Source organism: Dunckerocampus dactyliophorus, chromosome 2 (assembly GCF_027744805.1).
Source record: "Dunckerocampus dactyliophorus isolate RoL2022-P2 chromosome 2, RoL_Ddac_1.1, whole genome shotgun sequence".
NCBI classification, from domain to species: Eukaryota; Metazoa; Chordata; class Actinopteri; order Syngnathiformes; family Syngnathidae; genus Dunckerocampus; species Dunckerocampus dactyliophorus.
The window spans coordinates 3,869,883-3,895,571 of record NC_072820.1 but is presented as its reverse complement, the minus strand read 5'-3'; the positions used below and the strand labels follow the sequence as shown (position 1 = coordinate 3,895,571).

Sequence of the window (25,689 nt, the reverse complement as noted above, 5' to 3'; positions counted from 1 at the left end):
TTTTGAGGTGATTAACAACAATATCTCAGCTACTCGTTACATTTTATTTCTTTTTTTTTTAAACTATGGTCTTAAGTTTTGATCAGCTTGTTTACTCAAAATTTGTATTTTTTTCTCTAGCCCACTTTTTGCATTTTGAAGCTCTACTTAGAACCTCCTTAAGATCCAACAGTGCAAAATGTAAATGATTGCAGTTTTTCAACTGGTCTTAACATTTTGATCAGGCGTTTGCGTCTCCGATCGAAAGCGATTCATTAGCAAGCTGTGCTGTCTTGGAACCGTTTTACCACCCAATGTTCAAAGTGACTTCCTGTATTTCCTGCCACACACGTACTGACTGTTATAGAGGATGACAAAGTATCAGTGGGAATGGGAGCAGGAGGGGTGCCCCCGGCGTTTAGTGACTAACGGAGGTGATTGACTCAGTCGAATAGCAGCCGCCAGCCACCCTCCCAAAATAGCCCCTCTAACACGGGTGAGGGGGCGGAGGCTCTGATAAAAATCAGCTGTCACGGGCCGAGGCCAGTGGAGTGCCGAGCGTCAGAGTGGAGTGAAAGACAGATAGGAGGCAGGCGGTATCACGGAGGCCTCCGGAGCAAGCGCACCTACACAGCACAAATTCCAACAGAGAACCACCACGGGACAGAACTTTAGTGAGTATTTTTTGTATGATTTGTATGATATTGACAACACGAAAGTATTTTTTTGTTTTTATTTTTTCCAAAGCAGATATTATAGCGAATATGAAAGAAAATGTTACAAGTTTGAATAATAAGAGATAAAAGTGGTAATCCTGTGAGGGGAAAAAAGTCATCATATTACAAGAATAAAGTCGTAATATTAGGAGGAAAAAAATGATCTACGAAGCATGAAGTGGACAGTATTTTTTTCAAAGGTTGCGACATCATGAGAAAAACACAAAACAAAGAATCGATGTGCACTTAGGTTGGGAAAAAATAACATTGCCAGCGTAAAACAAAATATTTTGGGATAAAGTCATCATATTACAAGAAAAAAAAAAGATTCACAAGAACAAAGTTGAAAGATTTGTAAAAAAAAAAAATAAAATAAAATAAAAATTCAGAAATGCGAGAAATAAAGTGTATTGTGAGGAGAAAAAGTCCATTTGAAGCTTCAGATGGAGGCTGCTTTTTCTCTAAACATATTCATCTTCATAGCATATCGACATGGGTTGATTTACAAAATATAAAACATCAAAGTGGCCCCCGGCATTCTTTGAATTTCTCTGTGGAAAAAGTTTGGGGACTCCTGTTCAAATGTGTACCTTTTTTTTTTTACTTTTCTGTCACTGCTTAATCTAAATCCAGCATATATTTATGCATTTTTCTCCAGTATCTATTTATTTATTCATTTATCCTTCATGTCTTTATTTACTTCAGATTTATTCTAACTTATTTATTATAACATTTTTTATTTCCTATTTATTATTATTTCTATTTTTATTTATTCTATTTATTCAATTTTATTTACTCTTGTTATTACGTTTACATTTTTATAATTATTTAAATTCAATATTATCTTATTTTAACATCTTATTTTTCCTTTCTCATTATACTAGCATAGCTTCTCTCTTTAATGTCATCGTTCGCTCGGGTTTAAACCCTAAATATGCCTCACACATACTTATTAAAAACATTTAAAGTATAAAATATACAAGTACTCACCACTAATAAATGATAACGTAGGCTGATTGATGAACAGACGGAATCGCGTCACGGTGTAGCCTTCAGCCTGGTGGTCAGGCTAGCACTAGAGGCTAGCAGGCTAGAGAAGACGCTTCTCTTATGTAATCCACACTACAGTTGACTTATAACTTATAACTCGTGGAGAATGTCAGAAACAGGTTTTCTATGCTCTAACTGACAAAAAATATTCCATTTATGAACTCATTCAATCCCAGCCATTTTTCAGAAGTCAACCCCTTCCGCACCGGCCATTGTAGATGATTTTGACTGATCGTTCAAGGCACACAGAATGTTCTATGTGTTCTATGGCTATATAAACATAGAACCTACCAAAAGAAAGATTAGACTCCCGTCTTTCATCAGAAAAAAAAAGTTTGTTTCTACCTTTTTCTGTTCTTTAGTAATCAGCAGTAGAACCTAGGTGAGTTTCAGGAAAATATCAGTTCCCAACTACAAAAACAGCTTTTTATGAAAAGATACAGATCAAGCAGAACTTTCACTTTGACACTTTTGTGACAGCTCAAATATCTAAACAACTACACCAGCATAAACAACACAAAAAGGGGTTGTTTTACATAAAAATAATTTATTTACAAATATAACACCATAAACTATTTACAATTTTCACATTTGGAACTGAACTGTGTGTGTGTGCACGTACATGCGTGTGCACACTACGCTCCTCCCACCTGTCCCGCTTCCTCCTTCCTGTCATGTGTGATTGTTCCATCCACATGATCTCCGCCAAGCTCTTATCAAATGCACTTCTGCCACCTTGTGGCCGTTTTTATGGCTTAAAATTGCTCTGAAGTGAAATGCATTTTTTAGCCTCTTGCGCAAAAAAAGGTAAAAGACGTATAAATACGTTGTTGAGCGTTCCCTCGCTACATCGTGGTTCACATTTTGCGGACTTGCTCTTTTTTGTGCAATTTTGCGTGTTTTGTTTTTTAACAGTGTGAACATGGATCGTTCTGCGTCCTTGTGGTACATTAGCGTCTGTTACTGTATTTACGACTGCTACCAGTAGCAGGTGTTGCATACTCCTGTGAGAGTTGAAGATGTGTCCAGTTCGTCTCAGTATGGAGAACCCGCTCATTGTCTTCTGCGTTCTGATTGGCTGGAGACGATTGTCAATCAATGTCGTTCGTGCAGGACTGCCTGTTTCCTGTTGCGCTAGCAGCTAGCAATCATACATGCTGAGGAAAGGCAGAAGTTCGGCAGAAGCCTGGAATACTGTAAAAGAATTTTCGGTTCACGGAGGACGAGGAGGAGGAATGTTTTTTAACAAGGATACGAAGACGCTACAGCCTAACGGCGCCAGGACAAGCCACGGTCAGAGTGAAATATGCGTGAGTCACTTAATTTCTTGTGTCCAATCTCGTAAGTTAATCATTAAAATTCAAAGGAAATTTGAACTTTGATCGTGTTCAAACAAGAGAACAATGTTAAAACGTTAATGCCTGTGAGGGGTTTTACAGCCTGACAACACATGTAATCATTGTACAAAAATATAGTTGGCTACTTCACGGAGTTCACTTATTGCGCGCTATTTCGGGGACCTACCCCCCGCGATAAACGAGGGAACACTGTAGCTACATCTTTGCTGTTGAATTAGTTAACTTGTGTTAACCTCAGTTTTGAGGCCCAACTGACTGTCGAAGCTAGTAGTGCTTGCGTAGCCAAACACAACTATGGTGCGTCTGTGTAGGCTCTCAGTCGTACAGGAGTTGTCCATCGAGGAAAAGGCTTCTTGAGACGTCATCTGTACTTCTGTGTAGAAGGTGTCGGACGTTTCGCTCCTCATCCGAAGAGCTTCGTCAGCAAACTAATAAGTGCTGGTAGCTTAGGCCTTAAATACAGTAAGAGTGGGCGGAATTGGTGTGCCAACACCCTCCTCCTATTGGTTCGTTACACTATATACACTATATACACTATATACACTATATACAATAAGGCTCAGTGCTCCGCCCAGGCTTAGTGTAACGAACCAATAGGAGGAGGGTGTTGGCACACCAATTCCGCCCACTCTTACTGTATTTAAGGCCTAAGCTACCAGCACTTATTAGTTTGCTGACGAAGCTCTTCGGATGAGGAGCGAAACGTCCGACACCTTCTACACAGAAGTACAGATGACGTCTCAAGAAGCCTTTTCCACAACTATGGTGCGTTCAAGGACCGCCAAACAAAGAATAAAGACATAAACATGTAAAGACTGGGGGCTTTCTAACAGTGGTACACGCATGCTGTACATTTTACCCGTGTTAACACATTTATAAACTATTATGATAGTGAATGAGGTGTATTTTCTGAGGAAAAAAATCATTTTTGGACCACAAATTTGCAGGCATGTGAATTGTGACGATCTGGGGATTGACTGTATTGGAAGCAGTGTGGTACTACTGCACACTTAACCAATTAATAACTGAATATCTGGGTGTCGATCAATGCAAACAGAGCATTACTATGTTATAAAGTATGAATTTGTACCACTGGAGTAACACAACGCCACAACTGTTGCGATTATGAAGTGACAGTTTGCATCATCCCTAAAATGAGTGCAAAAACAAATCACGCCAAAGGTTCCTTCAGGTGTCTGGCGTAGCCTACTCTGTTTTAGGGTTGGGTCCCAAGCGGTTTTCATTACAGTCTGTGAATGTGGAAACAATCAGCGACAGCTGATGCTGGGGAAGGAGGAGGCGGCGGCGACGGCCGTGGTGGCACGGAGCAAATACCAAGCGCATTTCACCGTCGTTTGTACAGCTGTTTGTGGGCCACAACGCCCTCACGTTACTGCACCGTTAATAGCGCCTCCTCATTCCTGGAGAATTAACGCTGATCAAAGAGATGTCTGAAGAAAAGGCCTCTGAATGTATGGATCGTTCACATTTCGGTCAAGTAGCAAGAGGGTTGTCTTATTTTTTTGTCTCTTTCGAACTTTTGATCATGTTTTATAAATGTGTTTCGTCAATCCGTCATAGTCAAGTTCATTTACGTGTGGTGGCCCGCCTAGAGTACATTTGGACCGGCACAGATACCTTTTTTACCTGTTCGCATCATAATAGGACCGCCTGCGTAGCTTGTCGCTACAACTCACGATGGCAACATAACACGCTTCATACGCACGTACAACCAACTGTGAGAAAGCAAAGGATGGCAACACGTAGATATGATAAGAAGTTATGTAAAATAAAATTAAAAAAACAGCATCTCAGCTTTGTGATGTAGGTGAAACACCTGTTATTAATATCAACATCACTCTTTTTGCTCTTTTCCTTCTTTGTTGCTGTTGTTTTTTGAAGATTTTCCTACTACTTCAACATTCTTCTTAAGTATTTGTAATTGTTTTCATAATATTAGCACTTTATTCCCGTAATATGTCTACTTTACTCCCATAATATTATAACTTCCCCCCCCGAGCCTAATTTCCCAAAAAGGTTATTTTGTTTTGTTTGTTTCTTATAATATTATGACTTTTAAAAAAAAAAACATTTTTTCTTTACTATTTTAGCTCCATGCTTCTAAAATGACCTGATTTTTCCTCATAATATTATGAATTTATTCTTGTGAAATCATAACTATTTTTGTTTGTTAGAACGCTACTTTTTTCTTTTAATATTTTTACTTTATTCTCGTAAAATTACAGCCATTATTGCTGTTGGGTTGTTTTTTTTAGAATATTTGAACTTTCTTTTTAAATAATCTTTGTACATTTTCTTTCTGTAATATTATGATTTATGACTTTATTCCCATAATATTTTTATGTTAGTCCCATAATATTATACATTTTTCCTCAACCAAATTTTCCCCAAATTAAAACTTTATTTGGTGTTGTTTGTTCCTCATAATATTATAATAATACATATATTTTTAAATATTTCAGCTCCATGCTACTAAAATGACATTATTTTTCCTCATAATATTACGAGTTTTGCAACTTTTTAACTCAAAATTGCAACTTTTTTTCTCGTTAGAATGCCACTTTGTTTTTTATGTTTCAACTCTCTTCTCGTAAAATTGTTTTCCATTTGTTTTTTCTTCTCTTTGTTAATTTTTGTTTTCCTAATATTCTGATTTTATTCCCATAATATTACAACATTTTATTATGGGAAATAATAATAATAACTTTTCTTTATTTTATTTTGTTCGTTTCTCATAGTATTATGACTTTTAAAAAAATAATATATTTTTTCTTTAATATTTCAACTCTGTGTGACTAAAATGGCATTATTTTTCCTCATTATATTTTGACTTTATTCTCGTAAAATTCCAGCAGTTTTTTTCTACTTGTCCTGGTGTTTGTTTGTTTGTTTATTTTTTAATCAACTTTTCCATCAATCTCATAGTTATGACTTAATACTCATAATATTTTGACTTGACTGTCATAACACTATCATTTTTTTAACAGCATATGAACGCATTGTGTTGTGCATCCTTGTGGTGTCTTACAGCGATCTATCGGTGCTCTGTTGCACGTGTCTGTTATTGTATGCAGTAGAGGGTTGAAGACGTGTGCGGCTCCACCTCGTCTCAGTGTGTTAGGAACCCGCAGTAGACAATAGCCGGCTAACTATAGAGCCACAACAGTCCTTATTGGCTCAGGGAGAACCCGCCCAATTGTGTTCTGCGTCCTGATTGGCTGTAGACTATTGTCAATCAATCTCCTCTGTGCCGTCGCTGGCAAACTGTGTGAGCTACCTGCTAACCGCCAATACACAATAGAAGAAGAAGCTGAACGGATAAATGAATCTTCGGTTGAAGGGGTAGGACGAGGAGGAGGACGACGGCAGGAGGAACACGTTTTCACAAGGATACAAAAACGCTACAGCCGAACGGCGCCAAGATGAAGAGGCACGGTCGGAGGAGTGAAATACACACGAGTCACTTCATAATTTCTTGTGTCCAACCTAGGAGATTGATCATTAAAATTCAAACGAAATTTGAACTTTGAGAGTGTTTAAAATGTGACCAAATGTTACCTCCCGTGTGAGAAAAGTGTATAAAGTGTATGGAGTTTCACAGCCTTAAAACTGACATAATAACTGCAACCAAATAAAGTTGCCCACTTCGCGGATTTCACTTATTGCGGGCTATTTTGGGAACCTATCCGCCGCAATAAACGAGGGAACACTGATTTTTTCCCTAATACTTCAACTTAATGCTACTAAAACAACATTATTTTTCCTCATAACATCACACCGTTAGAGCACACTTTTTATATTTGTCTTTACTTTTGAGAAATGACTGCAGATTTTTCCTTTGTTGGTGTTGTTTTTAGTTTTCTTGTTAAATTATATTTTTTATTCTATTTTTAAGCCCCCGGGCTGCACTTTGGACACCCTTGGTGTATAATCGTAATAAGAGACGAAGCTGACCTCTCAGCTACACTCCGTGCCTCATTCTGTCTGCTCACCCATCTATGAAAATGTTTTAAGTCCGGACTAGTGAGCGGCGCCAGCTTGCTGCTCGGCCCTATTGTCCTGGCGGGGCTTACTGTGTGAAAAGGGGAGGTGTGTTCCAATGTGACTTACAGCTGCAAAGGCTGTAAATCACAGCGAGAGCTGTTGACCCCGCACATCGTGTCCACTTTGCAGCTATATATGCATCTGGATATGAATTTTAATACCCAATCCACGCAAGTGTTGCAGGGTTAAATTCAGCGTTTAGTTGTTCATGAGGTCAGGTGGTGGCATTCTTTCAAGTCAGGTGTTGATGGTTTAATGGCAGGGCGCTCACATGAACAATGTGCAAACAATCTGCGTCACCCCAGCTGAGCTAGCAGTTGCTGCTGTTTTTTGTTTTTTTCTTCTCCTTCTCGGGCGTCAGTCGATTGTCGCTCGGGCCGACATGTGTGGGCCGTTTCATCGTGTCAGCTGGTACAAACGCAGCGATCCTGGTTGGCACAAAGCTTCTCAAACCTCAATGGAAGTGACGCCCTCTCATCTCACGTGACTGCAGCATACGTCTCCACAGATGCCTGCGCTATGGCATCACCATCAATACACCCAGAAAAGTGGGGTGTCCAAAGTGCGGGCCAGGGGCCATTTATTTTCATTTGGCCTGCAACACATTTTAAAAATCTAATTTAAGAAGAAAACATAAAAAACAACAGCACAAATGGAAAAATGAGCAGAAATTTTTATAAGAATAAAGTCACCATATGAAGAGAATAAAATAATCTAATCTAACATGAAAAAATAGTAATTTTGTAATATTATGAGGAAAAAAACTATCTTTAAAAAAAAGTCGTAGTATTTTGAGAAGCAAGCAAAACAAGTTGTCATTTTTGGAAATGTAGCTTGCGGGAAAAGTTATAATGTCAAAATCTGATGGGAATAAAGTCATGATTAGGAGATGGACATTTACAAGAAGAAAGTTTCAATAGTCAGGAAGAAAATAGCAACAAGTCAAAGAAAAAGTTATATGAAAGAAAAACAACTTTGTTTTTAAAACAAACAAATTATGAGACACAAACAAAACTAAATCAAGTGTTAAGTTTTGGAAAATTAGGTTGGGGAAAAAAGTTATAATGTTACGAAAATAAAGTCAAAATATTATGAGAATAAAGTCATCATTACGAGAACAGAAGAAATTAAAATAGTTGGAAATCTAAAAAAACAACAGCAGCAGAAATGGAAAAAACAGCTGTAATTCTACAAGAAGAAAGTCCAAATATTAGGAGACATTTTTTAAGGAGAAAAAGTTGCAATTTTACAAGAATACACTTGTAATATTATGAGAAAAAAAAAAGTATTTTTAGTGCCATAAAGTTGAAATATAAAAAAAAATGTAAGACATAATATTATGAGAAACAAACAAAACAAAATAAAGTTGTAACTTTTGGAAAATTAGGTTGGGGAAAAGTTATAATTTTATGGGAATAAGGTAAAAATATTATGGGAATAAAGTCATAATTACGAGAAGAAAGTTGAAATAGTTCGAAAACAAAAAAAAACAACAGCAGAAATGGAAAAAACAGATGTAATTCTACAAGAATAAAATAAAAAATATTAAGATAAAAAAGTAATGTAGCATAAATATTAAAAAAGAAAGATTATTTTTAAAATTTGTATTAACATTTTTTAAGTTTATTTTTAATTATGATATATTACAATATTAGTAACAAACAACAGTTGCATTTTTTGGAAGGTTAGGTTGGGGAAAAAGTCATAATATTATGGGAATAAAGTCATAATTACGAGAAGAAAATGTAAATAATCAAGTTAAAACAGTTGGAAAATGTAAAAAAAACCAAACAAAAAAACAGCAAAAATGAAAAAAAAACTGCTCTAATTCAACAAGAATAAAGTTTAAGTGCTGAGACACAATTTACAAAGATTATTTAAGTAGAAAGTTGAAATTAAAAGTCGCATCCTTTCGTTTTTCACTATGTGGCCGTCGCTGGAAAAGGTCTGGGCACGCCTGCTCCAGACACATCCTGCTTTGTTTATTTTGGACCACAGGAAGAGCGGCGGTCCTCCTGTCTGGCGTGTTAACTGCATTTTTTTTTTATTCTCTCTTTTTTTGCAGATGTCAGGTATCGCTCATCACTGACCAAGGGGGCTATCCTATCAACACAATTGACTTGCTCCTCTGTTAGAGAAAGGTCAGCTCTCTATCTGTCAAGAGCAGCGTCCACTGACTCCATTGGAGGTTGGACACAACCAGTAAGTTCCTGAAATGCTTCTCATTCCTCAGCACACTTTGGGTCCTGGGGCTTCAATAGGAAATGACCGCTATTATCTTTCAAAGGGAGCTGCGTGGCATTTGAAAACCAAGTCAACATTCTTTTTCAAAACAGACACAAATGAAGCGTGTATTTAGCAGCTAATCTAAATGTCGCTTTGTTGTTTGACAGGGTGTGACTGGCACTTCAGTTACAAGGACTAAACGCAATATGGTAATGTACTTTTTATTTACTATCTCTGTTTGCTTTTGAGTGTGCAGTGTAACTGACTCTTTGCTTGCCCGATGACAAACGCATTTCACTTCACGTGTTGCATACCACATAAGAGTATTAGCAATTAAAAACATCAATATCACAGGACTATCATGCTTAAAGTGGGCAGCATTTTGAAATATCACGCAAGTAGACAGCGGCATCCAAATGTTCTGTTCCGGACGGTCTGACTCTAACTGAAAGAACACATTAGAACCTCGGCTAGCATCTGCTCCATTTTTCAGTTAACTGCAAAAATGTATGCCGCAGTTTTGCCTTGGTTTGCGTGCATTCTCTGGCGCACGTCTAGTTGTGTTGCTAATACACTGCGTGAGTCCAACTGTGTTCTTAATGTATTCGTTTTATCACAAAACATCCTTCCTTGCTAGCATCCTATTAGCTCGCTTACAAAATGGCAACCGAAACCAGACATGAGCTTTATAGTTTTACATGTATAAAGTAATTCTAAATGCATATACATTGGTGTCAAATAGTGTTTGCCCCCTTACTGATTTCTTATTTTTTGGCACAGGGCCATGTAGGTTCTCCCTTAATAAGAAAAGTTTCATTTAAAAACTGCATTATGTGTTCAGTTGTGTTGTCATTGGCTAATATTTACATTTGTTTGGTGATCTGAAACATTTAAGTGTGACAAACATACAAAAAAATAAGAAATCAGGAAGGGGGCAAACACTTTTTGGCACCGCTGTAGACGCCAAATGAAAGGGATAAATTAACATTTCAGGTTACTTTTATCTTCACTGAAGATGTGATTGTTGACAAAGACATGATGTGACAGCGAGATCAACACGACCACCACCTTCCTGTTTTGCCACGAGTTAATTCTTGAAATGAATAGCGTCTCTCACCTTCTGTATCAAAATGATGGTTCTTTTGGCTTCATTGTGGGTTATTTTGCAGCCGTGATCAAAACAAAAGCAAAGACTTGTGACGTAACTGTGTAAGTTTGCAACGAACTACAGAGTCAGCCGCTGATGACATCATAGACGAGCGACGGAACCGACTTCCCATTCCCTTTTCCATGTATTAGCAAGCTAATAGGTTGCTTTGTTTTGTGAAAAAATACATTCAGAACACCGTTGGACTCACAATGTATTCATAACACGACAATACGGCAACCAGAAAATGTACGCTAACCGAGGTGCCACTGTACCTGGTATAGTTTAGTCATTTCAGGTTCTTTGTGTAAAATGATTAAAAATACTAATTATTTATGTAATATATATATTATCTTTGTGCAATGACTGTACAGAGATGTGAAGAAGTAGAAATCTTACAGCTAAAAGAGTAGCATAGACAAAGTTGTAATATAACTAAGGGATACGTGACATGTGCCCTGACCCACTGTATCGCACGTGACAACACCCATCACATTTCAGCAACCATAGCTTGAAAATAAGTCAACACACAGCCATTATTGTCTAAAAAGCTGGCAACACAACACAGTGAACTCATTTGGCCCAAGGAGCACCACTGTTATCTAGCACTGCCTTAATGCTCTTGGGCATGGAATCCACCTGCACAAAGTCCCTTTCTGCTCCTCCATGATCACAGAGACACCTTGTAGTTGTCCACCTTCCGCTTGATGATGCCTTACAGGTGCTCAGTCGGGTTCAGGTCTATTTAGCCACGTTCACCTTCATCAGCAAGGAACTTTTTTCGACTCGTTCTCATGTTGGAAAACAGCCGTGCGGTGCTTTTTCCCCAAGGGAAGGGATTGTGCTCTGCTTCAGATTGTCACAATACAAGCTGGTATTCATATTTACCTTCGTGAACTGCAACTCCCCGCTGCCAACAGCTTTGTTATTGTCTGAATTTTGCAGCACTCTGTTTGTTTCACTTGCTGACGCCTGGCTAGCGCCAACAAACACGCATGCTAATATATCGAAGGCGGCAGAATGCGATTCATCGGTTTATTGATTATCGTGACAGGCCTGCTAGCAGCACTCGTGCACCCCAAGACGTTGACACTACCACCACGTTTGACACAATTACCTTGGTACTAACTTGTGTTGTCGGCTATCTATCCAAGAATAGCTGTGTGTTGAATCATTTTTTAGTGGACAGTAGAAGGGTAGATCCAAGCTTCATTTCTATATTATTGTCCCTTGAGAAGATCTACTGAAATGTGTCCTCACTTTTGTGAGATACCGTAAGTTAGGGGATGGCAGTAGACGCATACTATTCGTTCATGATGATGCGACAAGGCGCTTTTGAAGAACACCCATGCTCCACTAACAGCTGTGTGTAGTGTTTTTCTTAACCTTGGTGTGGCGGAGGATGGTTTGCAGTGAAAAACATCAAGTGAGCATAGAAAAAGGTAACGTATGGCTTTACATACATACTAAATGCATGCCATCTAAGCATATGCATGGAAGCTAATTTGGGTTCTACTGACTGATTACTGACATTGTTGCATGTTCTGTTTTTTCCATTTAAAGATGGCTGAGACAGCCAGGAAAGTCACAGTTTCGCAATCATCTCAGGATGAAGATGACCTACCTCTCCCACCTCCTCCCCCTCCCTTGTCAGTCAGGCCCCTTCACTATGAAGGGCCCAATAGCCTCCCCGTGCCTCCACCTAAAGAAACCTTCTCCACATACTACCAGCAACGGCAGAAGACTGAACTGAAGAGACTCTTCAAACACATCCACCCAGACATCCTGGGAGATCTTGGTGATGCTGTGGATGATGACATCATGAAGGCGGTGCAGCTAGACGACACAGAGCTGGCAGACGCAGCTAACCAGGGTGAAGTTCAGTCAATGAGGTGGATATTTGAAAACTGGAATCTGGATAGTATTGGGGATCCTCATGCAACCAAGAAGCTGCTGGATGAGCAGGACGTAACCGGGGGAAATGTCCGAGGGACGTCCTCCATGTTTGAGCAGAGTGCTAGCAGACAGCAGACATGTGCACAAAGGCAGACCTCTGTCAGAGGGGACGTGAGAACGTCTACCTGGCTGTTTGAAACCCAGCCCTTAGATTCTCTTAATAAAAAAGAAGACGGTGAGCTGGTTGAAGCCGTGCTGAAAGAGGCCGTCCAGCCAGGAGTTGTAAGTGGGACTCGAATGCTTTTTGAGACTAAACCCCTAAGTGACCTGGGACGCTGCAACTCAATAGAAGACCATAACTTTTTGAAACTGAGGTCAGAGCTCCAGGAAGAAAAAGGAGATGTCCAGAAGACTGTGAAACTGTTCCAGGCAGAACCTCGCTGTGCCATCAGAGACAATAGTGGCAATATCCATTCAGTTAAATCCATCTGCAGGGAGGAGATCAAAAATGGCAACACGAGCACTGCCCGTTGGTTATTTGAAACTCAGCCTTTGGACCTGATTAACAAGGGAACTGATGGAGTGAAAATAATTCGGGGTATATCTCTGGAGGAGGGGCACAGAGGTGGAACGGAGAGAAAAAGATGGATGTTTGAAACTCAGTCCTTTGATGACATACAAGAGGTTGCAGTGGACGAGTTTAAGGGCACAATGGCTGAGTGCACAGGAGAGGTTGATGTCACCAACAAGACAAAGCTCTTTGAGATGCAACCCTTGGCAACGCTAAGAGGAAATGCAGAGGAAAAGAGTTTGGACAAAGAAAACATAATTGGAGGAGATGTAAAGACCTCCATGTGGCTGTTTGAAACTCAGCCAATGGAGACTCTAAATGATAGCTATGAAGTTGGCTGTTTGAAAAAAGTTACCCTTTCAGCTGATGAAAAGGGAGCGGTAAAAGACAAAAAGATCATCTTCGAGAGCTGCAGCACTGGAACGAGCATCTCGACAAACGAACAAGAGATTGAAAAGGGTGATGTTAGAGGATTCAAGCATCTTTTTGAAACAATCCCTCTGAATAAGATTGCTCATTTTGATGAGGAGAACTGTGAGAAAGAAAACCTCCCATCAGAAGATGTAACGCATGAGGATGCTCCGTTGTATGCCATAAAAGACAGCTCTGGAAACTTCCACAAGATAACAACCGTCAACCGTGAGGAATTAATCAAGGGCAAGGTCCAGAACTACAAGTGGATGTTTGAGACCAAGCCTTTAAATGAGCTAACAAAAGGAAAAGAAAATGTCGAGGTACTCAAAGGCATCACTAGACAGGAGGACACAATGGGTGATGTCAAGTTGGCAAAGTGGCTTTTCGAAACCCAGACAATAGATGGGATTCATTCCAAGTTCAACCAGACGGAGCCAAACTATTCTCTTGAAACCGAGTCTTGTAAAGGCAATGTCAAGACATGCAAATGGCTTTTTGAGACACAACCAATGGACATTTTGTATGACAAATCAGAGAGAGTTAAAGACACGGAGGCCATCAACAACGCCAATGTCAAGTCCATTACATGGCTTTTTGAATCGCAGCCATTAGACACCATCAGAGAAGGTGAGGAGTACAATCTAAGGCTCTGCGACACCATACAGAATCCAGTCAAATATGAGATGGGAGTTCAAACAGTCAAACATCTGATAGAAACGGAGACCGTGGACAGAGTTAGAAATGACACACACTCAGACCAAGATGTAAGATGTGTGAGTCAAGTTAACTTTCAGTCAGGAGATGTCTCAAGAGTCAAAGAACTTTTTGAATCCCAGTCCCTTGATGAAATCGGATCAGAGATGGCATGCAATGAACAGGATGATGATGATACCATCCAAAAGGGATCAGTACACAAATTCACATGGTTGTTTGAGAACTGTTCCATGAGCATGATCAATAAGGACGACGATGATGCAAACACGCAGAGAGTTACCGAAGATGGGAGTGGGGATGTGAAGAACAAAAAGTTTATTTTTGAAACCTCCTCACTGGACAAAATCCACCAGCAACCACTTGAACAGAAGTCAGTGTGTGTGGAAGAGCCTATCAGTGATATTGATGTCAAGTCTAGCACCATGATGTTCGAGTCCCTGCCACTGTATGCCATTAGGGACAAAGAGGGACAGTTCCATGAGGTGACAACTGTGAAAAAGGAAGAAATATTGAGTGGTGATGTGAGAGGAGCCAGATGGATGTTTGAGACTAAGCCTCTTGAGGCCATCAAGGCAGAGAACGAAGTTTACGTGATCAGAGCTGTCACTCAAGAGGATGTCGAGAAGGGAGATGTCAAATCAGCCAGATGGAAGTTTGAGACACAACCACTGGACTCCCTTACCTGCCGAGAGGAACCTTCTGTCAAGGTCATTGAAGACTTTGGGAGCTGTAATGTGCAGCTCAATAAAAAGAAGTTTGAATCAGAGGAGTCCAACAAGTTTGTAAGGATGGTTAGTGTCACCGACGTTCAACGTGGTGATGTCAGGACCTCCACCTGGCTCTTTGAGAATCAAACTATTGACAGTCTCGGGGGAGAACCTCAAGAGCAAGGTCCAGTCAAAACGGTCTGCAGAGAAGACAGCCAGAAAGGAGATGTGAAACGTTGTACTTGGTTGTTTGAATCACAGCCACTAGACAAAATCAAGCAGCAAGAAGAAACTTCATTCCAAGCCACAGAGGAGACAATACCAAAAGCTGATGTGAAGTGCACAACCTGGCTCTTTGAGACAACTCCACTGGACAAAATCACATCCAGTAGTGTCACTGACACGGTGGTATACTTAAGTGAACTGAGTTTGGTTCACTCAGGTGGTATCATAATTGAAGCAAATGAAGGTCGAAACGTTACCATGGCAAAATTCCATCTTGGAAGCACACATGAAGTCCAAATTCAGAAGGAGGAGGTTGTTGAGGGCAACCTCAGGAACATCATTCTACAGCTCTTACTCAAACCAACCAACCCAGAAGTTACTCTTCTCCGAGAAGCGGAGAAAGGTAAAGTGAATACCACCATAGTTGAACTTCCAGTCTATCATTCATCTACAGCTATTACCCTGGAGCGAGATCAAATAATACAAAACATCGTTCATATGATCGATGAGCTGCTTGTTCAAGATAAGAACTTCAAGAAAGGGATCCTCATGCAAGAGACTACTGGGGGACAAGCAGAGATGTTTGTCTATTCGCTCATTGGCCACAATGAAACTAAAGCTCAGAGTCCTGCCATTGAAAGAGGAGACGTGAAGTCTACGATTGGAAATTTGTTAGCCACTGCCAACAGTACAAAAACAGCAGCATCATGTAGAATCGATGAAATTGAAAAGGGGAATGTGAACCTGTACAAAAGTTGCATTGAGAAAGGAGATCTGCACTACCTGAAAAGTCTCCATAGTGAGATATCAGAAGATGAAGTTGATAACAATACTCTTAGCAAGGAGCAAATTGAAATCATACAGGGCGATGTGAGGGAAGCAAAGAGGAATCTTTGCCAGCACAAGGAGCTGGTGGAGCGAACTATTTCTGATGTTCTGCCAGGGGATGTGAAGAACACCAAGAAGGTATTTTCATCAGAATGTGCCTTCATTGCTGAAAACTCTATTCCTAGAGATGAAATCATTCCTGGCGATGTTTCAATAGCCAAGCAACAACTTGCAGCAAAGCAAGCAGTCATGGTGGAAAAAGAGGAAATTGTAGCTGGTGACGTTAAGGCAACAATGCAGTCTTTAGAACGTGCAAAGCAACAGAGCATGTGTGTAGACCGGGAGGTCATTACACCCGGAACTATTTATGATATGGACTTGTCCAGTAAATGTCCTGAAACAGAAGAAGTCCAAGTCCAAAAAGAGGTGATCATATGTGGAGATGTGAAGGCAGCTAAAAAGTCCTTGGAACTGGCAAAGCAGCAAAGCATGCATCTGGAGCGGGAAGTCATTGTTCCTGGGAAAATATACAACTTGGAAGTCTCTGCACAGGAAGGAAGCTCTTCAGTGGTTACGCAATCGTCTTCCTCCAGAAGCCAACAGGTCAAGACTTATCCAAAGGTCAGTGATGCAGTGAAAGATTTGGAAAATGTTTCCTTAGAGGCCTGCCAACAGGGAAACATATCCCAGTGCAGCGCAGTTATAGTCAGTAATAGTGTACCTTTTTTAAGCTATGAATGCAATGGTCTGACATCAACACATGATGAGCCAGAAGATGTTATTAAAGGAGATATAAAGGCTGCCATTAGATCTCTGCAAAGTGCAGCAACAGAGCATAGGCTCCCAGATAAAGAAGACATTGTAGGGGGTAACATTCACCTAGCACTGCAATCGCTTGAGAGGTCTAGTGTAAATGTCTCCAAGGGAGACTTTAAATCTGCAATGCTGTACAGGAAGTCAGGAAGAGCTTGTTCAGAGAGGAGTGTTGTGGTGCCTTTGCCTCCATCTGACACAACATTGTCTCCTTCAATTTCAGTAACCTGTGAAGGGAAACCATACGTCACAGCACAGAAACCGACACGCCACCCAGTAAAAAATGGTTCTGAGGTTGGAACCGCTCCGCTACCCCTACAAAAGACACCACAAGAGCTGAAGCCAGCGTTGCCACCAAAGCCACAATGGACTAAACCTGCGATTGTAGAGGATCCGAACATGTCACCAACAAATAAAAACAATTCAGTGACTCATCAGAATGCAAAAAAATACGCACAACATCCCACTAATGGGTTAATTGAGGACACAAGGCATTCGGATTGCCAAGTGACAAAATCAAACACCACTGAATTGGAGATGGAGAGAAATGTCATACAGAAAATTAATGCAGCAGAGGAGATACAAAAGTGCATGAGGGATTACGAAGACAATGCAAAGCATGAAATGAACATGAGCTTGCAGGCTGCTTTAAAGAACTTTGAAAGAACGGGCAGTGAGACCCTGAATAAAAAAGCCAATTTCTTGCCCACAAAGAAAATTCTTAAAGATGATGTGAAGAAACCGACCCCAAACACAGACTCCGCTCAAAACTCCAGACCAAAGCCCTCAGTTGGTGGAAAGCAACTCAGCAACAGTGATGCATCAGAGACAAGTAACCCAGCAAGTCTATGCCAAATTCAAGCAACAAACACGACTGATGACAACAAAAATAAAGTTGTTTTAAGAGAGAAGAAGGTTAAAGAGACAGAGGATGAGCGACGACAGAGGCTCTCTGTGCACAAGGACGAGATCATGAAGGGCAATGTGAAGGCAGCCATGGAAATCTTTGAAAACATGAGAAAGCGAGAGGAACTCAAGGGAATCTTATCTCAGATGCAAGAGATAGAGGGAGAAAGCAGCAATGTGGACATGAGCTCAGTGAAGACATTTTATAATACTGTCCCCGCTTGGATGGTGCCACCAAGTGAAAATCCAAAACAAAGCAAACAAATGGAGAAGAAAGTTGAAGTTGAAACACAGGATGACGACCTAGAGAGTGTTTCTTCAGTTGAAACTGTGTTTGAAGATTTGGAAAAGGCAAGTAAGGAGATCTTGAATCTGAAGGAACAGACTTTAGCCAAGCTCCTTGACATCGAGGAGGCGATTAAAAAGGCTCTCTACTCGGTCTCTAACCTGAAATCTGAGGCAGACATTGCAGGGTTGTCAGGACTGTTTGATGAATCCTTAAAATCGGAGCACCATATTCAACCTGCCAACAAAATCAAGAAAATCAGCATTGTGACAACCAAGGCCAAATCAGGTCAAAGCAAAGAAGGAACAAATCTCCCCAGCGACTTAAGTCCTCCAAATAAAGAAGCGCCCAGGCAATTCAACAACAAGCTCATTAGACAGTCCTCTTCCCAGTCATCCCCTTCCTTTATCTCCATTCATTCCGCTGCCAGAAGGCCTGCTGAACAACAGAAGCCCATCATGTCCACATTTAAACCAGCACTGGAGGAGAAAGGTCAGAACTGTCAAGGTGATCTGGACCAAGGGTCTGCTAACAGCCCAGCAAAGCGCAAGGTCAGCGTGCTTGAGGTGCAAACGCTTCCCAAGGAACCTGCAGGAATCGTTGGTACAAAGACTGTCAGTGAAACCTACGAAGAGACAGATGGTTTTGGAAACAGTTTTGTCTCCTCTGTGAAGTCTACATTTGTCACCACACAGTCTGACAGTCAAACAGCTGCTCTGTTTGAGGTGGTCGGGAGCCCAAGCAGATACGAAGTCATGACATCCCCATTACCACAAAGATCTAGTTTCGCCCCTGAGGATGAGAAGCTGCGTAAGACTGGCAAGACACAGATGTTTGTAACATTTAGCCAACCACCCAACGAAGAACACTGAACAAACCCATCTCCTTAGCAGTCTTTAAAGGAAAACTGCAATTTTGGGGGCAATATTGCCTATCGTCCACAGTCCTTATGTGAGACATGAACACACATGTCTTTCTCTTTTCTGTGATTCTAAAACTATAAAAACAGATAAAAAGAGACAGGTCATTACTGCACTTGATGGGACACACCTATGTAACCATGTAGTAACAGGTACATTCATGATAACATGTAATACTTACAGCATTTTGTTGTATTTTGGTCCTTTTAAGCATTACCTGAATTTCCTTCCTGGCCGCATTGATTTCATATAGCAACATAGAAACAAACGCCTACACCTAGTTAACTTTTCCAAACTCAAAAATAGAAACACAGCAGCAGCTCCTTTATGTAGCGTTACCCTTTCGTAGTTGCCTGAGGCGTGGTGAGCGCGTGTTTGTGGTGAAGCTAGTCGCTAGCTGGCTAGTAGCTAGCAGGTGTGGCGTGGCAAGGTGTCAATACATCAGTAATATAGTTCGATTGTGGTAATAACGTTAATAATAATAATAATAATGTTGCTGTAGCTTGGGTAATATGCATGTCACATTATATGTAGTTATGTATGTAGTGAGTTCTTTTCAGAAGGCATTATAGGCGGAATATGTGTTTCCCATTACCGGCATTCTTAGCTCTGTCTTTTTGTCTGTTTTCACATCATTCGAACGCACAGAAAAGAGAAAAACATATGTGTCCATGTCTCACATAAGGATTGCGGATGATGGGCAAAATAAAAAAAAGTGTAGTTTTTCTTTAAGAAACCACATACTGCATTTGTGTTAAGTTTTGTTCATTCAAAAATCTCAAGTCATGTAGGGATGAAAATGTTAAGTTTTTATTCAAGAAACATTTGTCCTAGAAATTTTATACTGTACTCTATTATATAAAGTGTAAAATTCTTTTAAGTAAACAAAATAGCTGTAAAGTGTTGTGTAAATTGTTTAATAAATTACAGTTTAAGAAAAAAAAGTCTATATTCTTAATATGTGTTCTATGGGATTCACAGTATGGATGGGTATTCACACAAGTTTTGTTGACAAATGACCTGACAATGAATATGAATAATTAGGAGTGCACGATAATTATCCGACGTGCATGGGAATTGACATCATACAGATAAATCTGATAACATTAAAAATAGCTTACATAACCGAAAATAAAAAAAAAACTCTTACCCATACTGTGGGGTGTGTTACTGGGCTCCATTCATCTTCTTCCACTTATCCGAGGTCGGGTCGTAGGGGCAGCAGCCCAAACAGGGAAGCCCATACTTCCCTCTCCCTGGCTACTTCGACCAGGCGTTCCTAGGCCAGCTCAGAGATAAAACAATTCATTGCTTCAGGCTTTGAAAAACCAGAAGTTGTTGTTAAATTAAGTTATTTTCATAGGGCAATTCTTTTGTAATGTTAAATCAAATTAGTAGCCTGCAATTTAAGGGTGAACATGGGGAAATTTTGGTTATTTAGAATTATTATTTAATGCTTCTCAAGAGGAGATTCAATTTGATACTCACATACAGTGGTTCCAGACTCCACAGTGATAAGTGAATTTCCACTAAGTAGGATTCCTTTTTTATAAATGAATATTTCTGTAATTATGGCATAGAAAACCTCTTTACAAGCTTCTAAATATGTTTTTTAACATTATTAGAGCTCTCTAGATTTGAAATAACAAGCATATAGTAACCTGTGCATTTGTATTACCTAATATAGTATATATAATCAGAGAAAATATATTTTTTATCATTATTATTACTATAGTGCTTGTTGTGAGATCATTTAAACCTGCAATAAACGTCTCTTGTTCCGGTGATCAGGTCTGGTGCTTATCTTACCGAACAATTTCTGAACCTAGTGGCCATATAGAATACTACATTAACAATTTAAATTGTTTTCTTAATGGTTTATATTTGTATTTTAGTTTATTTAGCCAATTTTACGCTTCAAAATGATTAATTTAGGCAAAAAATACGTACAATTTGCTTCAATATGCTTTTTTTTTAAAGCCGTATTCAACCAGGAGAGAGCATGATTTATTGATTAATATATGTTTGAAAAACCTTGATAGAGTGAAGCCGTGAAATTCGAACCACGATGTGGCGTGGAACGACTGTACATACAGAATATACCGTATATTACAAAAACATTTTCAGTTTATTACTTTGTGACATTCATTTGTCTCTATTGTTATAGTTTTTGTCACCTGTCAAGGAAATGTGTTCAGCCTGTATGACGCCGGTGTATCCAATGGAAAAAATGGTGGCCAATAAACTTACCCTGCACAGCAAGTGTTTCTGCTGTAAACACTGTCAAAAGAAGCTCAGGTGAGATGTTTGATGACTATTTAGATACTATGTTTCAACAAAATCTATCTCCATTGATTAAAAAGTGTCGATCAAAAAACAAATCTAACAATGTATCATGTTGCGTTTCTTATGATTAAAAAAAACACTACCTTTTTATTGCAGCATTCACAACTACTCCTGTCTTTATGGCGAGTTCTACTGCATGTCTCACTACCAGCAGCTTTTCAAAAGAAAGGGAAATTATGATGAGGGATTTGGGCACATGCAGCATAAAGACCGCTGGCTTAGGAAAGATAAAGGAACAGATGAACCAGACGCTACGGCCACCCCCAAATCGACAAAAAGCAGCTTAAGCACTCCTGCAGCCCCCAGAGAGTTGTCCACTGAAGCATACGTCACAAAGTCGCATGTGACCGAGATGAGGCATGGCAGTAATGCTGACGTCAGGGGCAAACTGAAAGTGAAATGGCCACCAGAGAAGAAGAAGTCACTTCTGCCTGTAAATTCAACAGGTTTGAACCTAATTGATAAAGTCAAACAGTTTACACATGCCATGGTCTCCGAAGTCAGGGAGAAAGCGCCGACAAAACACCATAACGCACAAGAGAAGCCAAAACCCACAAATTCTCCTACAAAATTTAAACATTCCCAAGTCAACATATCTCCAACAGTGAGACAACAAAGTGAAACAGTTGTACCCATCATGAAAACAAACTGGGATATAGCTTCTGAGAAACAAAATGCTAGTTCAAAAAAAACAAGGAAGTCTGTACATTTTGCACCAATTGTTGATGTACAGCCTCCTCAACAGACCTCAGGTGCGACAGAGGTGGATCCCACTCGGGTGGTGTCTTCAGTGGGCCAAACGCAGAAACTCGATGATAATGCATTCAATAATCCAAATGATAAATGTGAACAAAACGACTTAGATCAGAAAATGCACCCTGAACATAAACCCAGAAGAGATACAAGCACTACACAATCTGGTGTTGAGATGGAGAAAAGGCAAGAAATCCTACAAACCGATGACAACGCCACGCTTACTGATAATTCCAGTTTCCTCAAAGACCATTCAAATCAAGTTATTATGAGACAAGAGCCGTCAGAGAAACGAGATATCAAGTTAGAAATTGTACATCCTCCTACGAAACCTGACATGACCTCTGATAGCAACAAATGTAGGGCTGATGAGATAAATTCACCACAAGAAAAAGAACAGGTTCTTGCAAAAACAAATTCCCTCAAGGGTTTTGCAAAACAGGCTGACAGGTCCAAAGTCAGGCTGGGATCTTGGTCCAAAGGAAAGAGTCCTTTGTCAAAGCTTTTCCCAGCAAGCGGGACGGAGAAAACAAACAAGGTTGAAGCGAAAAATGTCAGGAAAGCAGATGAGAAGCCTGGCGGAGGACTCATGGCAAGACTCTTTCAGAAATCCTTGGAAAAGAATGAAGACGCCACAAAACCGGTAGCCCATGAGAACCTTAAAGACAAAATACATGCAGATGACAAAATGAATAGAGAGGACATTAATGAGGGGGATGCAGTTCAAGTCAAACCTCTCAAACAGGAAGTTGAGGATGACATTCAAGACAGGGCACTTTCTTCTGACCCAAACTCACTGCAGAACAACAAAGAGGAAGCTGTGATCACAGACCCATTGGTCCTGCACCACATATTAACTAATGAAACAACTGATATCCTAACAAAACCTGCCCAAGCAGATCAAACAGATGACAAGAACAACGAGGGTACCAGTGATAGCCTGACAGAACCTGTGCGAACAGATAAAACGGATGATAAGAACAGTGAATCTACCAGTGATAGCCTAATAAGACCTCTTCAAACAGATCAAACGGATGATAAGAACAGTGAATCTACCAGTGATAGCCTCATAAGACCTGTTCAAACAGATCAAATTGATGATAAGAACAGTGAGGTTACCAGTTATAGCCTAACAGACCCTGTTCAAATAGATCAAACGGATGATAAGAACAGCAACTCCACCAGTGATAGCCTAACAGAACCTCTTCAAACAGATCAAACGAATGATAAGAACAGCGAATCTACCAGTGATAGCCTAATAAAACCTCTTCAAACAGATCAAATGAATGATAAGAACAGTGAGGTTACCTGTTATAGCCTAACAGAACCCGTTGTAACAGATCAAACAGATGGTAAGAACAGTGAATCTACCAGTCATATCCTAACAGAACCTCTTCAAACAGATCAAACTGATGATAAGAACCGTGAGAGTACTAGCATAGCATCAGCTGATTCTAGAATAGCTGACTGTGGAGACTTTCCTTCTACTGATGATCATGGCTTGCAAGAGTCGACCGATGAGCTGTTAATTGAAACAAGTGAAGTTTTTCAGGTCCTGGTTGATCCACCCATCATTATTATCAATAAAGATGAGCCAGATGATGCAGCTAAGCCAAAACAAAGAAATATTGACCCAAACACAATGGTTGATCTCAACCAAGAGCCCCTGCAAGATAACACCATCGACCAGATTGTTTCTCAGGAGCTTTCTGGGGATAACCCTGTCGATTTGATGGTTTCAGTTGCTACTGAAAGTTTTAGCCTGCTTGACCCTCAACCAGCATCAATGCAAAATGATGGGCTTGGCTTGACAGACCAACTGATCTCCCCAGAATTTGTCAACCAGGCTGATAATCAAAGCCTGCTAAGTTGTCAGACTACAAACAGCTTGACAGACATGCAGGAGCCAGATTTTGACATATTCAGCCCAAATAGCAGTTTATTACACACAAACCAGCCACCCACTTTCCCCGGTGATATCTTCGCAGTTGGTGAAATGTCAACTAGTGTAGATGTTCTTAGTGCTAGTCCACTGAACGGTTCACAGGCAACATCCTCTGTAGCTACTTCAGCTCAGGGAGATATTTTCTCTCTTGACATTTTTGCAACAGAGTTGCTGCCAAAGGCTGAGTTAAGTAATGCATCCTCACCTTTGGACTGTCTGACAGAGTCGGACAACAACAGTAAAGGGCAAGCAACAGAAAACACTGACACACAGAGTACCTGGATGGATGATTTGCTCGGATAAAAAGATGTAAGGTGATGGGCAGGTTACCACAGGCTACCACAAACCCATAAAAAAGTAATATGATTAGTATACAAGTAATGACAAATACAAGGAAATGTTGTTGTGTTTTTTTGTATTCAATTATAATTTTACACTTTGGCTCAATACCATTATGGTATGGTATAGTGTATTTGTCTTGGACATGCTTTCCATGGCAAAATAGAGATTGTGTCACTATAGACTGATAGCTTATGCAGCGATGAAGGAAAGTAAAGACGGAAAAGTGTGTTGTTTATTGTTTTAATTGATGCTGTGATTGATGTTGCATGATATCAATGAAACAGCCTGAAACTGAGTCAATGTGCAAATCCATGTTTATGATGAATGCATTTTAAGCCCATCCCTTCATGAAACTGTTTACGTCAATTAAGCACTTTTTATTTTAAGAGTTTCTAAAAAATGTTGGTACAAGATGGCAACTGGTGGTAACTGCACAAAATGACATAATGATCTGCTGGACAAGATGGCTGTAACTGAGAATTAGTTGCCACTGTTGGTGAAGCCAATAAGTACATCAATATTGCTTCATTGTATCTGGTTCACAAATAAAGACCTTAACTTGTGATTTGAAATGTTTGCGTAAAACCTCTTCTTTACTATAAATTGGTGTCCAAACTTTTTCCACCGAGGGCCACACACTGAGAAATAGAAGGATAAAAGGGCCACACATGTAGATATGCTAAGAAGTTATACAGTACATATTTCAAGAAGAAACTGCATCTCAGCTTTGTGGTATACTGTAGGTGGAAAAGCTTAGATTATTAGTATGAACTTCAGGCCTTGCTCTTTTTTCCCCATTTTTGCTGGGGTTTTTTTTGTAAATTTTACAAGTTTTAAACTTTCGTCTTAAATAATCTTTGTAAATTTTTATTTTCGTAATATTATGACTTTGTTCCCCTAATATTTTGATTGTATTCCCATAATATTGTAACTTTTTTCTCAACCAAATTTTACCAGCCAAACTTTATTTTGTTTTATCTCGCATAAATTATGACTTTAAAAAAAATATCATATTTTTCTTTAATATTTCAACTCAATGTTAACAAAATGGCATTATTTTCCTTATATTCGTACAGGTTTATTCACGTAAAACTTGAAAAAAAATGTAAATATTACTTTTTCATAAGTTTTAAGTTTTTTTTTTCATTTTTTTCTTTATTTTTTTGTTTTCTTGTTCAATTATATTATTATTTTATTATATATTATTATATTATACACACCATGACTTTCTACAGCCTGTGTAATGTCTTTCATGTACATCATGTGACATCATTGTTCTTGCTAATCGGACAAGAAAATACACAGAAATGTCATACTGTATGTACGCACAGCAGCAGCACCAGCTGGAGTGCAGCAAGTCAAATGCATTGAAGATATTTTTATGCTCTGCAGAATGTATGAATGAATTTGACTGATCCAGTGGGACATTATATACCCAAATTCTCCAGGAGGTGATCAGACTTTTACAACAAAGTATCAGAA

General features: G+C 39.6%; 1 protein-coding gene across 3 annotated transcripts; it reads left to right on the top strand.

The window, feature by feature from the left end:
• Positions 1 to 508: 508 nt before the first annotated feature.
• On the top strand, positions 509 to 25,044 carry xirp1 (xin actin binding repeat containing 1). Of its 3 annotated transcripts, none has more exons than XR_008569630.1 (5): positions 509 to 653; positions 9,234 to 9,370; positions 9,562 to 9,603; positions 12,105 to 21,119; positions 21,264 to 25,043. XR_008569630.1 is itself a non-coding variant. In XM_054768688.1 (5 exons), the coding sequence occupies exons 3-5, from the start codon at positions 9,601 to 9,603 to the stop codon at positions 16,933 to 16,935; spliced, it is 4,419 nt and encodes a 1,472-aa protein (XP_054624663.1). In that variant the 5' UTR covers positions 509 to 653; positions 9,234 to 9,370; positions 9,562 to 9,600; the 3' UTR covers positions 16,936 to 17,080. The 3 variants fall into 3 exon arrangements, 2 of the variants coding, with proteins under 2 accessions (XP_054624663.1, XP_054624662.1); XM_054768688.1 differs by lacking the exon at positions 21,264 to 25,043 and having other exon boundaries at positions 12,105 to 16,517; positions 16,933 to 17,080; XM_054768687.1 differs by having other exon boundaries at positions 12,105 to 25,044.
• The last annotated feature ends 645 nt before the right edge of the window (positions 25,045 to 25,689 follow it).